Source organism: Caloenas nicobarica, chromosome 7 (genome assembly GCF_036013445.1).
Source record: "Caloenas nicobarica isolate bCalNic1 chromosome 7, bCalNic1.hap1, whole genome shotgun sequence".
Classification (NCBI taxonomy): Eukaryota; Metazoa; Chordata; class Aves; order Columbiformes; family Columbidae; genus Caloenas; species Caloenas nicobarica.
This window is the reverse complement of record NC_088251.1, coordinates 37,456,849-37,471,397: the sequence shown is the minus strand read 5'-3', so window position 1 is coordinate 37,471,397 and position 14,549 is coordinate 37,456,849. Positions and strand designations below refer to the sequence as shown.

Sequence of the window (14,549 nt, the reverse complement as noted above, 5' to 3'; positions counted from 1 at the left end):
AAATAAATTGGGCTTATCCCTGTGGTGCTACCGGGCAGATACTACTCACTGAGGGATGCTTTGCAGATAATGACGCCAATCCGTGTTTCAGGGTGACACACCACGAGGTGTGAAGGTAATTAACTGTCATTAAATGCCTAAGCGGACATGATTTCTTGCTGCGGTTTACTAGCCAGCTTGGTCTGTGTGGTCCAAATGGGGGTTTTTTCCACCGCAAGACACAATACCTACATAATCCCACACCGGGTTTTCCATCTTCAGCTGCTTCCCCACCATCCTCCCCTACAAACAAACCACACTAAGTTTGCTCTTACACAGAAAATATCTCCACCACATAAAACTGCTGGTGCCTGACGTGCTCCAGGAAAAGGAGCCGCTTCTTTAGCCCAAAAAAAGCAACAAAGAAAAGAGTATTTCTCATTTCTTTGACATTTTTGCCTAGCATTATGGTGGGATGCTTCAACCATTGCTTCTGCCCCCGGCTGCAGACACGCAGCCCCAAAATTTGCTCCATTTTCTTGCCTGGGAAAGAGATGGGAGCAAAAACTCTGGGGTGGGAGAAGGTCAAGGACTTATAGACGTGTTCCTTGAGGTGCTCACCGCTCAGGGACAAGCTGGAGTTTTGCATGAAAGCCTCAGGTTCTGTGCTCTGGACTTAGGAAGCGAACGGTGAAGCCTTTTGGGTACAAATGATGTTCTGCCTCTGCCACAGAGAGAGACTTCAGCCCATCACCAAGCACATTTCTCAGACAAAACCAGTAAGCAAACCAAAAAAACCCCAAACTGGACATTCTGGGCTCAAAAGTTTCTTAAACTAAATGCTGTAAAAGCGAACATAGCCATTTTGATGTCTTCTTGTCAATTTAAATGAGCATTACTTGAAAAGAGTGATCTTAAAACGGGCTTTTAATACCGTCGAGTTCCTAGCAAAATAGAATTAAATAGGCATTTATACAGAGAAATAGCCAGCTCCAGTCCTATAAATATTTCATCCTTAATTTTGAGCGTGTGTGGTGGTTAAACTATGCCAATGGTTGGACGGCCGTAACGTAAAATCTGGAGAATAGATGTTCATCACTAGGCTTCCCACTGCTAATAATTAGAAGGAACATCAATTATTTCATGGTGTTGCAAAACTATGCAATCCATCCAACTTCCCTCAAGCGCTAATTTATCCAGTTTTGGTGTTGCAACACAATATTCCTCTTCTTAGCTCACAACCTACTGCATTGCCGTGAGCAAAACCAAAGTCATCAGGGCTGGGAGAACTCAGAAAGGCAATTAGGTCAATGTTAGGACAATATGTTACAAAAAAGTCATCTTCAAAATAGCAAGTCTGCAATGGTGAAGACTCTTTTCCCCTGCGGAATAACCTGAGTGACATAAATTAAATCAAAAGTCACCATGTGTTGTTCGTAATGCTGAATAAAGAAGCAGGATTAAGCAAATAACAGGTTATTAGAAACGTCTGCTAAATACAAACTTGCACCAACTTCTTCTTCCAAGGATGGGGGCCTAATTTAGTGCATTATGGCTAAATCTTGGTTGTGTTAAAATCACTATTTAATTGGCCTACACTTTGTATTTAAATTACGCAACATACAAACCAAAAAACCATGAACACGTATTATTGTATATTTTTGGAGGTGGAATTATTTTAATATGCTTCTATAAGGAACCTTCTGCTATTTTAAAATCATAAGGCTTCATATCAATTATTTCATAATACGATGGTACCTTGTAACACTCACAAAATGACAAAATGCATCCTCATACCAGGTGCATCCTTGCGGAAAAAACCCCTCGGTTTTCTATGTATGAACAACTTATCAATGATAGTTAATTTATACGGAGTTCCAAGCCTGACACACGAGACCAAATCGATGCCCAGTATAAAAAGGAGATTTGACGAGGGGCCACATCACATTGTGCCGTGTGTGAATCTGTCTATAAATCAAAGTTCTTGCAGGGGAAAACAGTCACCCTGGGAGGTGCCATTAAATGGCACCTCAAGGATGTACATTTAAATGCGTGCATAGCTGCTTAAATGATATCGGAGCTAAGAAAGAAAAAAACCACAACACAAATAGAATATTCTTTGCTCTTTTTCCCCGCTCTGATTCCGTCCTGCGTTACCAAACACAAATTATCTCGTCCACATCGTGGGCAGTTTCGCAGAGCAGCATCGCCAGCAGGAATCCCTCATTCTGTTTCTCCAGCCCCCGGAGCCACCTCTAGTTTCAGTATTTTTTTTCAAGAAAGTCAAGAGAATTATAATTTTGTGCTGTATTTCTCAGCTCCACTTAAAGTTCACAGATCTGAACAGAGCTGGCGGGACTATTTTGATGGAAGCATTTTCCGAAGAAAACATGATTTCCTCTGGAGATCTACAGGGATTTTTTTTTTTCTCCTCTCCCTATTAACACACTGATTTTCGATTATATGTTTGTATATTTTTTTTTCCCCCCAACTAGAAACATTTGTCATAAACCAGCTGACAACAGCAGTACGACTTTGAGATTTTAGGTTAAAATGGTTTGATTCGATCATCAACATGTATTGTTGACAGTAACACGTCGCCATAAAGGTCTTATTGTAAAAATACGTAAAAAAACTCCAAATACTACAAGTTGCTGCGGGACAGAAATTAGGTTGTTTGGTTTTTTTTTTTCCTTTTCCAGAGTACAGGTGTTGTCTTGCAAAAAAACCATAAAAACAGGCAAAGGGGAAGAGTTTGGAAAACTCAGCCGGGACCAGAAGCCTTAAGCCCTTCCAGGCTATTTCACATCCTCCAAAGGAGAAAACCAAATAGGTTTTTTTTAATATATATATATATGTATGTATAAAAATAAATAAAAAATATATATATTTTAAGTAAGAAGTACCAGGTCTGACCCCCACAATCATTTCTATCACTAACCCGCTTCACTTATCCTGGTTCATACAAGAGGATACATCCCTCAAATTACGCTATTTAAAAACCTTTCTAATAAGAACATACTGCTTTTATAGGAACACTTTCACGTTGTTATCTAAGAAAAAGCAACACCACCTCTGTGGTATTTCCCACGCATTACTTATTTCAGCAATAGGGTTTATTTCCAGCACTGAAATAAGGCAAAAAGACACCAGAACAATTTTCAGAGACATTCACTGCTCTAAGTGTAAGCAAATATATTTGTAACTAGAAAACCTCTGTAATTCTGCTTTCCTCCATCTGGCACAATCTCGTTGCCCAACATTATACACACGTATTTTAAACTCGGTGGGAGGAATATTGTGCTTGCTCTGTAGGACTGCATCCTCAAAGGAAAACAAATATACAGTTTTAGTTCCCAGGCTATGATTCAGCTGTAAAAAAAGCCAGAACTATTAATAAGCCATGCTCTTATAAACTAACGATTATTATCTTTAAGACTCAAAGAAGCCTGATTATTTATTAACTACATTTGAGTCATGAAGTTGGCTCTGAGCATAACTTCCCTGCAGAAATTGGAACAACTTTATTTATGTAATTTTGTTAGAGGAAGAGTAGCAAAATTTCAAATTTATTGCTAATTGTCTCCTAATGGCTATTTTTCCCCAAAGAAGTTTTTTTGTTTGATAGAGTAAATAAAAAGCCAAGTATTTGTTCTTTTTTTCTCCTAGACAATAAATAAAACAGGCATATTTTGTGCACAAGCCTTCCACTACTACAATTGTCTGTATTCCTCCAGTAACTGATGTATTTTCATGATTCTGTATTTTATGTAAGCAGGTTTGTGAATGCAAAGCGGCTGCTCAAAATGCAGCACGAGGCGGCGATGGCTGCGCCACAAAACACTCAAATTCTGGTGCTCGCTGATCTTGCTTAAGTACATAATCATTTGTTTTTCCTCCCCAACGCCGTGTTTACTGTCGCTCGACCGCAACACTTTTTGTTCGGCGCTATTATGAAATAAAGCTGCGTCTCATTTCCAAGTCAATTGCCCTGAAATTCGAGAAATTGGGAAGCAAGATATTCAACAATGGGGAAAATCAAGCAGCTGAAAAGCCCCGATTCATCATCTCACCGCTTAACTCCAGCCCTACGCCAGCTTTTCAAGTGATCATCTAAATACAGACATTAAAAGAGCCTTTGTGGGCTCCTCTGGTCCGAAAGAAACCCTTTGCCTATTCAAATTTGTGTAATTTGCTATGTGGAGCAAATCTCAAAATCTGCAGGGCTTTTTGGGAAGGTTCACCAACACCTGCTAGAATAAGACGTTTCTGTATCGCCAGCATGCAAATTAATAAAAGTCAAATTATTGACCGAGCAGCTGTTTGTCAAAATGCAAAATGATACTGCAGTCGGTTAGCTCTAGTTCCAAATATCTTTATATAAAAAGTGTGGTCCTTGTTAAAGAAAGAAGGACTGAGTTTCAGAGATCTTAACAAATCATTTAAGATGCGAGAAGTTTTAAATAAAGAAAAATTATTATTTGTCTTCACATTAAATAACTTATTGCCACAAGTATAGGCGCAGACAACGGAGTCTTGAGCTCTCTGCAAATCAAGAAGTCAACTGCACATCTGAGAACCTGGAGGCACCTCGTAAGAGGAGCAGACGGCCCATCGGAAAAAAAACCCCAAAACAACACATTAAAACCAGCGTTTCTCCTCAGCCCGCACACTTAAACTGCGGAACTAATTGCCACAGAAGGCCACGCATTTTAAAACTGCTTGTGCGGGTTCGCGAAGTCAATCGACAACCCGCTAAGGGTCATAAATCATTAAGCCACCAGCAGGTTCTTCCGCAATCGGTTCTGGTTGCTGGAAGAGACAGGACGCCAGGCTGGCCAGACCTTTGGTTTCACTTGGTGTGATCCATTCCTATTTGTATTTAAGACAAGAAGAATCAATAATATCAATATATTCCTGTGGGAACCTTAATCGCGGTAGTAACAACATAGTACTCACATGGAGGATGCTGGTAGAGCCAACACGTTACCCTTTTTCCCCCTCATTTCTCCATATACATGGTGGCTGAAGCTCAAAAAAACCGCCCAGATTAATTTTTGCTGGATGACAAAAGCAGAGTTACGTTTTTGTGTTAGAGCACGCCTAACAAAAACTGGGGAGATCCTGCCAGCTCACGTTAGATGGTTTTGGATGAGACCCTTAACTGGGAGCATCTTCCCTGCCAGAGAACCTCGCGGAGCATTGAGAGCTTTTGACAACCAGCTGAAGACGACTTCCAATATTGGCTCGTGTTTGATGAAGAAATAAAGGGTGAAGAACAGAGAAAGTGAAGCAACTCCATTAGCGGTCAATACGTGCTTGCGATAGTGTAATTAAACAAAGTGCCAAGGCCCCGATGAAGATTTCATCATTTACTTTGCAACAGCATTATCATAAAACATCTTCATCTGTGCTGGAGCGACGTAAGGACTTTGAGGCCAGGGCACCTGAACACCAGAAGCCAGCTGGACAGGACAGAGAGGCATTTTAGCAGCGTTTAATTACCGTTAGGAGATCAATTGGAGCCAAGGTCCACCCAGCCACCTCTCCTGACCCAAGCGGGGACCAGATGCCGGCAGGAAGAAACCCAACCCCGCCGGGAACCATATGGTGACACCATCTCCGTGTCACTTTGCCTCCTCACTTCCAGCTGTCTGGGCTTTTGAGCTCTTGCCCTCCAAAGCCTTTGGGAGGGTTTAGTTTCAGGGTTTGGCCAACAGCTTTTCCAAAACCCTTTAAAAGCTTCTGGTGTCCCTTGTGTCTGCGGGCGATGGGTCAAAACATCAGCTGTCACCGCCTGCTCCCATCTGACTTTATGGGCAGGGATCTACCCGGGGAGGGGAAAAGGATGGGAAATAGAGCTGTAATACCTTGTAAGATCAGCCAAGGCTTGTAATAAATGTAAAAAGCAGCTGATGCAATGGATAAAATAACTTGCAGCCTGTCCTGGGAGGCCGCGTGTCGCGCCCACGCTCCACGAGCTGCGCACAGCACCGCAGGTGCTAGGCAGGAGAAGCGCTGCAGGACGGCCAGGACTCAAAGAAAGCCCAAATATTTAGCATCAGGGCGATAAAAAGTGCTTCTCAACTTGCTCCCTCCTCTTAGCCAAAATTAAAAGTGTATTTTTCCTCGTCTTTAAACTCATTCTCCTGTGCATCACCATTGGAAGCACTGCTTCAACTTCACGCTGACCACCACCGCTATGGGTACACCTTCCTCACCATGGGACTCCTGGCTGGAAAAGTACATTTTCCTGAACTGAATTTGTACCCTCTGGCTGTTTGGTTTTTTTTTTTTTTCCCCCTCTCCTAGCTGGATGCAGATGGGAACAGTGAATCTCCTCACACCGTGACCCCTGGCATGACAAACGGCTTCGTGCGGGGGCCACGAGCAAGACAAATCGCCGCAGGTGGGACTTCCCAGAAATGTCCCAGCCGGGACGGCACGGCCCGTTTTCCCATCCCTCTCCCACCACAGATCCCATTCGCTTTCTTACGCCATCAGTTTGGCTGCTCTCCAAACCCTCCCCAACACTCTTTGGTGTCGGATGCCTCTTTCACAGGCACCCTGATTGCAACGGAAGAACTAGTACTTCTCCTTGGAGAGACAACTATAAAAAAGATCCCCTATAAAACTATATTATCCTGCAGGATATATAGAGATATTTTATTTTTATATACATAGATATCTACCTTATAACGCCATGCTGAGAGGAGACTCCCATTTGCCATGTTTATATTTGTGCAACCACCCTGGAAATCCTTACTGCTCTGTGTCATTGAGCAATAAATATTTTCAGTCCTCCATCCCATCCTCTTTTCCTGAGAAAACTCATGACAATGAGGTTAATAGGTCAGCAGACGGTAAGGTTTTAGTAGAAGCATGATATTGTGTGCGATGGAGATGAAATACAACTCCTACATTCAACAAGAAGGATGCAAAAGCGATTCTGGACACAAGTGTTTGGGCACAGCCAGGGCTGAGAGAAATAATTGGCACTTGGCAAATTAAAACTTTTTGGGTAAGTCCCAAGAAGTGATTTGTAACAAGCAGGAGCTGCTGTGTGTCAAATGAAAGGGAAGAACAGGCAGGATTCGACAGCAAGGGAGCGTGAAAAATACCTCGTTTTACTGCAAGAATGAAGATCGGTCTGAGAAGCATCATCCATCTTACAAAATAAAAAAATCATTGAAATCCATTTTACCATTTACCAAGTTAGCTATTTTCTAACTGCTGAGAATTGGTCTTATTCCCCCAGCATTTGAACTGAGTAAATAAATCCTTCCAGCCCTTCAAAAGTTATTAGGGAACAAGAGGGGAAAAGTATTTTGGGAAGAAAGAAATTAAACAGGCAAGGAATAAGATAAAAAAGGCAAGAAAGAAGAAAGCAGGGCAGCAAGGTGGGACACTTAAACAGGTTTCCAGGTTTTGCCAATTAAGTTTTTAATGAAAAACTGAATTTTTAGGTTCTTATCTGGGAAAAGAACTAATCTAAAGGTCAGTTTAGCAGTAGTATCGCTGCAACTCGACAGAAACAAATTCAGAATCAGAGCAGAGGGAAGATAGGCATGAGTGGGACACCAACACCTCTTATAGTATTTATAGAGATCTAATAAAAATGATTAATTCTGGAGTGAGACTCATAACCCTGGCTGCAGCCAGAGAAAACAACCGTGTATCAGAAAAAGAAACAAATCTATAGCATTGCCACCACTCTAGTGCCTTATCTATCGATGTCTCATTCTCGTCTCACCCATCAGCTCCTGGACCTTTTAAGGTTTTTCGGGATTATATTCAGTTCCTCCATCAATTTATAAATAGATAAAGCTCTGGCATTGCAAGATTTAACGAGGCACCAGCGCTTCCCCGTGCGTTACTTGCCGCATTCTGATGCCTGAGGACAACTTCAATCACAGCAATTCCCACTGTTTTAAGTGGGAAATACAGTATAAAGTTTTTGGATGGTCAACGAGGAAATTGCCTTTTGACATTCCTGCCCATACAGATATATATCTATATTTATATCATAATCTATATATATAAGTGCACTGTTTTAATGCTCCTGCGAATTATCAGTGCACAAAACATACCTGTGGGATTTTGGGGAATTAGAGATGGTTTCTGTAACAGCGAGAAAATAACTACACAGGAGCCTCCAGAGGCGGAGATAGAAATGGGAAAAAGTCTGAATTTTCTTGAAAGGAAGATGTGTTATGTCGCATAAGGGACAGCTACTGTCACATTCAATTTCAAATCTTCGTGAAGGTGACATGAAATTGATATATTAATCCGTTACAGCCGTTGAAACATCACTATAATTGTCACCACGGCACAGCACCTCCTGCATGACCCAAAGGCCACAATTTCTTCTTCATCCTCTGCCCTGCGAATACATTTTGAAAAGAATAAAAATAAATCAATCACCTGTATTTTATTGTTTGCAAAGGAGAGGCTGAAGGGAGGACACAGACCCTTTGTGCCAAGCAGGAGCTTCCCCCGGTGATCCCATCCCTGAGCTGACCCAGAAACATGGAAACATCCCAAATTTCCACACTTTTTCCATACGTCCTGCCCTAAAACTCATTCACACCGGTTGCCGCAATGCCCTCATCTCCTCAAACTGGTTTCGCTCGCAGTTGAGGGAAGACGTTTTTCACTACATTGCAAATACACACCCGCGTGGATTTATAAATCAACGCCATTGAAGATGATAAACTCTAAGCGAAAAATCAATAATTTCATTATTTTCAGAGACAGCTCACGTGGACAAAGGAGCAAACTAAGCAGCTTTCCAAATAAAACCGTGTTTCCGTAACCCGGGCACAATGAAGCAGTCACCTCTTCCTATGCTCCCTGCAAAGAAAACAGCCTGGAAATACGGCAAAAAAGCCTTTAAACGAGCTGCCTTTCTCAGTTACTATGTGAAAAACATCTTCGCCAAAGGAAATTTGTGCTAACTTAAATCACAGGGTGGCATCTGTACTTCCATTACTTTCTTCAGTATGCTGCACTCCTAACATTTATGTTTATACATAGGGATACAGAATAGCAGTATTATTAGATACATATTATTATCTATTAATAGATATATGGTGGGGGCCAGGGCATGTCCTATCTCAGCTTCAGCCTGGGCTGCTCTCTCAAATTCTTCCTCTCTTGCCGTCACCCAGGAGACCTGAGGCTGCTGAGTGTTTAGGGGTCCCCTCTTTTAAAAGCCACCACACTCACCAAAAAATCCCATTTATTTGACCTCAAGTGTTGGCCAGTTTGGTCAAAGGAGTTATGAACTCCTCCCGGATCCCAAACCTGGGTGAAACCCCAAAAAGACAGCTCTGTCTAAACGCAATATATGATGTGATACGTAATGTAAAAAATAAGGAGGCAATGGCTCAAACTGCTCCTCTTTTGAGTTGGCCTACGGTAAACAATTTTTGAAGGAGAAAGAGCCTTTTCTTATATTCCTTATTTGACTGAAGTGTTATTTCCCTGTTGATAGAAATAATTATTGTAAATAGCCTTATAAACTGTTTTCTTCCCAGTGAAGACATCACCAAAAAATAACTGATTGTGAGTGTGCTGTAAATTATGTATCGCTATACTGTTAATTATACGTCTTTTGTCTCGGCGCCAATTAGCCGGGATGGTCGGGGTATTAATTTCAGACGATGTGGCTGATCATTTCGCGACTTGTTTTGTTCCTGCCGGTGTGCAGTGGGATACGTGAAATGATGTGTGCCATCTGGTGCAAGTGTCAAAACCAGAGTCATGTATATCGTCACAATAATGTATATTACCCCCCCGTGGCTATGTCAGCGTACACCTACACGACATACAATCAAATAGCGCAGAATTCAGTATGGCTAAGCAAGTCCTGGTAGAGTTTTGAAAAATCAGTCAAAGATGAAAAAGAAAATACACTGGAACTTCAATTTGTTCTGGAGCTCTCAGCCATAACGCGTGTAGGAGAAATATCCCAAGGGTCTCCCAAGTTGCTGAACAATGATATATTGGACAGTACTGAAAGATACTCATTTATTAGCAATTTATCGAGCTGCTGGATGCTTTACATTACAGTATTTTCACACTATTCAATGTAAATCTAGCTACAGAACTACTGAGCTCACCAGTAAATGGAAGGTATGGTACAGCGGGTATGTCATCTCCCTAGCAAAAAAATACGTCGGGATTACGCTTCCCTCACACGCTGAGAACATCCTCTTGATTATTAAGTTTCCATTTGGTTTCAGAAGTACATGCAGAAGAGTATTTATTGTAAATTCACTCAGCCTGAGCCAGTCAGCCAAATGGCTGTTTTTGCAATGGGGAGAAACTCTCACTACGGCAGTGCTGCGCTTGGGACACAAGGTAGGAAATCCCTTTTATTTCCAATACCGAGTCTTCTTCAAAAGATGGTTTTGGTTGGCAAGCTATTGCCTGCTCCCACTATTTGAGTAGATGTCATGAGAGATATTTGGCGCTGCTTTAAAACACCTACAAGCTCCAATGAGTCAGGTTGCTGCGAGGCTCTAACCAAATAAATAAGCGTTTCTATCTTATGTGTTTGCAGGGAAAAATTTAAAAATATAATTAACCTCCACATTGGTACTAAAAAAGTAACCGAAATAAAGACATTTGTTTATTAATAACCTTACTATGTACATTTATTCATTAATAACCTTACTATTTTAAAATTCAGGTATAGATTTGCAAGGTAAGACTCAAATTTTGTGCTGGATACATCTCCCTGGCTGTCAGACGTGACACGAAATTTGGGCTGCAAATGTTCTGCCTTATTCTTTTTGGAAAAAGGTTGATTTCGGAGGGATTGAACACGTTATCACAGCACCAAAGAGAAGCCCGAGAGCACTTAGGCAGCAGGATGAAGTGTTGGTCCATTGAGTGCCCCAAATTCCTGCCTAAAGCGCATGTTTTACTATTCCTATTCTTATTCCTCCCCATGGAGATAAAACATATTTTTATAATAATCACCCGTTGAATACGGAATTACAGTTTCGCTTCTTCTAGTTCAGTTATCTCCAAAAGCAAAGGTTTCTATAAACCAGTTCGATCGCATACAAATCTCGTCTCCAAAGTCATATCTACACAATAAGCCAATTTCAACCCCCCCAGCGCCGCTCTGCTGTCAGCCGCCTGCCCCAGCAAAACGACCACGATTACACTCTTCCTGTACAAGAAAAATACTCCAGAGTCGCAAAACATCAAACTTTTGGACCTTCAAATGCATGGTTGGGGAAAATGCAACGATAAACTATTTTCTGATGTCTACAAGATCCACATTTGGACACTCAACTGCAGAACAAACCTTTTTTCCCCATTAAGGTGCAGCTTTGTTGCAACGCACGACATCAAGTGACAAAGCCCAACTCCCAAAACAGAAATCCGTTCTCCATCTTTTTCCAAACTGCAAGAGCGCCCTGAAAGTCCTTGAAGAATTATCTCAATGCCACAAGGAGCACTTACCCTTGAAGGGCTTTTTCTCCAAACCAATCTCCTTTCCCAAGAGTACGAAGGAAGACCGGGTCTTCGCTGGGGGAGTCTTCACGAGTAACATTCACCTGTTGAAAAGCCAAGACGTTTAGAAAATTTTTAATTAACAAATAAAACCTGTTCGTTAAGAGAGGGATTCGTTATCTCCCAGGTCTCTCAGGAAAATCCTCTGGGAACCACGTAATTCTCCAGGGTCCTGCATTCTTCCCTCAGCATCACCAACCAGCTGCCCAAGAAAACGAGCAGTTATTTTCCACTAAGGTACCTACTAGTTTTGCAAAAACGCAATACTTGTGTTTTTTTGAGGGTTTTAACTCTAAATATGGCTGCACAAGCACAGTCATCGCGTGTATGGAGTCAGCAGCAGGAACAGGTTCCAAATATTTTCTATCAGACAGACACATGGCACAGGCTTCTCTCAGCTTTGTTCCACGTGATTTCTTGCCTTGCTAAGTTCAATTAAGGGAAAGGAATACAGAAATAATCTAAATTTAGACATAACTGAAATGAAACAGTCTGGAACATTACAGGATGAAGGACACCTCCTCTTCTTTTCCTGTCCCCCAAGCTCAGGGAGAGGATAACTCGTAACTGGAGTCAAAATCAAATATTTTCGTTGAAGTTTAAAGGGAAATATCACCTTATTTTTGCAGTGAAAGAGAAAAGCAATTACTGCTGATGGAAAGCAGACTTTCCACCTACTGCAACACCACAGGTAGTACAACCTGGTGGAAGCCCACGCTGAAGATGGCACTGCCACAATGAGAAGACAACCTCCTATTTATGAGTGATGATCTATCATTGGGGGAGTCCTTTTTATTTTCTAAAAATATTTCAGAGAAAAAAAAAAATAGTAATTGATCATCTGAACAGCCTTGGCCCTGGTATGGGATATAAATCCCAGCTGCCACGTAACAACAAAGCCTTGACATCCCCTGGGTGCTGCAGATGGCACAAAACACAAACAATGCAAAAGGCTCCACTGAAGCCGAACGTTGTCAGTGCAACAACCTTCTACGAGAAATATTCTTCCTTTTCAGGTGTTTTCAGGTGCAACTCATACGTCTTATGGTATGAGAACGTAGGTGAAATACAATCTCCTGCTATGAGCACATGGTGGGGATCACTCCTCCCAACATCCATACATGGAGTTGTCCATGCTCCGTCTCTGGTCGGTGGGGAGGGATGAACATTTCTAAAGTCTCAGCTGTCCAAAATTTAACTGAGATGAGCAACTCTCTGGAGGAACTTTGTATATATGGGAAAATCTCTCATCCGCTTCTCCCTTTCAGGACGCTGAGCTTTGATCAGAGCTTTTGCAGATGCAAACTCACCAAGCCCAAATCGGAGATGTCAGACACATCCTTTCGGATTTAGAGACATTCCAGTTTAATTTAACCGTTAAATTTATAATTGCAGCCTGTGCTTTCTCCTGTCTCTTTTACGGCTGGTAAAACCAGTGGGTTTGAGTCATTGATGAGCGCTCAGGCTCCACCACGCTCCATTTAACAGCTGCACTGACTCACCATCCAAGATCAGATGACGGTTGGGAACAAGGAACGGATGAGCCAGGAAGGTTTGTAGCCGATGACAAAAAACTTGGACCAAAAAAGGGAACTTGAACACATATTTAAGCTCTTTTTCTGTGATCTCCACTGATCTCGAGCAACAAGTGCTGAGGGATTACAGGAGTGTGAGTCCTACGTGGTTCAAAGCCATGAGCCATTTGAATAGCCACAGCACCAATGAAGAACCTGCACAACCTGGCATTAAACTGGTGCCACGCCACGGCTTCTAAAAGGGAAATGGTGTTTAACGGCACAGCACACGCCGTGTCCCCAGGGAAGGTTCAGAGCAGGCCCGGAGCAGCAGCTTTTAGCAGCAGAAGGAACCGAGCTGTTCTCATCTGATGTATTATTCAACAGGTTTCTACATGTCAGGTGTTTGGAACACACTTTGGATTTCTATTCACTCAGACTCGAGGAAACACACTTAAAAAAAAAAAAACAACTAAACGAGCTCAGGAGTGGAATCAAGTGTGGCGGATGGAGTTGAGCGAGAAAAATGGGAAAAGGTTTCTCCTCCTAGGAGAAACATCCACAGAGCATGGGCTGAAAGAAAATGGAGCAGAAGCCTTTCTAAGCACTTCTGAGAAAACTGCTGTGCTCAGAAATGTAAAAGAACCATCTTCTCTGTTCACTTGACTGACACTACAGCCTCTGTGACATAAAAGGCCAGGCAGAGTTTTGATAAGCAGCTCTCGCTGATAACAGCCACGCGATGCTGCTGGATGCAGAAAGTACTTCTGAGGCCCCGGGTACAGGTTTTTCCAGCTTATTAAGCTGCCTGGGTCAGGTTCTAGCGTGGGAGATGGGACATACGTGGCCCTGCTTCAGCAAGTCCCAGGCAGCACCCACCCACTTGTTAATTCTGTATTTCGTCACTATTTATTCCACATTTCAGTGCTAAGGCTCTATTCCTCCCATCCTGGGCTGTATCCTCAGCACCGGTTAGTTTTTACATCCACTGTGTAGATTTTTACATCCCAATATAGGCATTAAAATCAAACACTCTCCAAGTCCGCCCATCTCCTATTGGTCGCTGATACCTCTTTTGCAAACAAGTCAGCTTGGAAGAGAAAACCAGGCAGAATTTAACTGTCCCTGTGGGAACTTCTGTCAAGCTTCAGGATCTGAGGGTCTGAAAATTTCTCAGCAGGCCCATGTGTATTATTTTATTTTAGCTCCTTTTTTCTGGCCATTAGTTGTCATAGTAAGATCAAGTAGCAAAGGTCAGGGATAAAGCCAAGGAGCATCTCAAGCAGGACTACAAGATTCTGGAGAGATGGGCAAGGCCATGGGTGGTTTGCTCCTCCATCCCACAGGTGAAGTGTAAGGGCTCGAGAAGGTTCAGGTCAACAAGCGGTTGCCCAACTGGTGTCAACAACAGACCCAAGGCCTCTCTTTGGAGACTGAGCGCTGCTGTGAAGGGATGGGATCCACCTGCCCAAGAGGAGCAAAAGCATCAGCGCCAACGGGCTGGCCAACACGGCAAGGAGGGCT

The 14,549-nt window shown here is 42.4% G+C and overlaps 1 protein-coding gene across 3 annotated transcripts in view; it reads right to left on the bottom strand.

Moving 5' to 3' along the window:
* Positions 1-14,549, bottom strand: part of PRKG1 (protein kinase cGMP-dependent 1) — a 432,157-nt gene that overhangs the window by 99,737 nt on the left and 317,871 nt on the right. For all 3 annotated transcript variants that reach the window (XM_065639324.1, XM_065639331.1, XM_065639325.1), the window contains one exon: positions 11,461-11,555. In XM_065639324.1, coding sequence (XP_065495396.1) covers positions 11,461-11,555 — 95 coding nt within the window. The remainder of the gene's footprint in view (positions 1-11,460; positions 11,556-14,549) is intronic.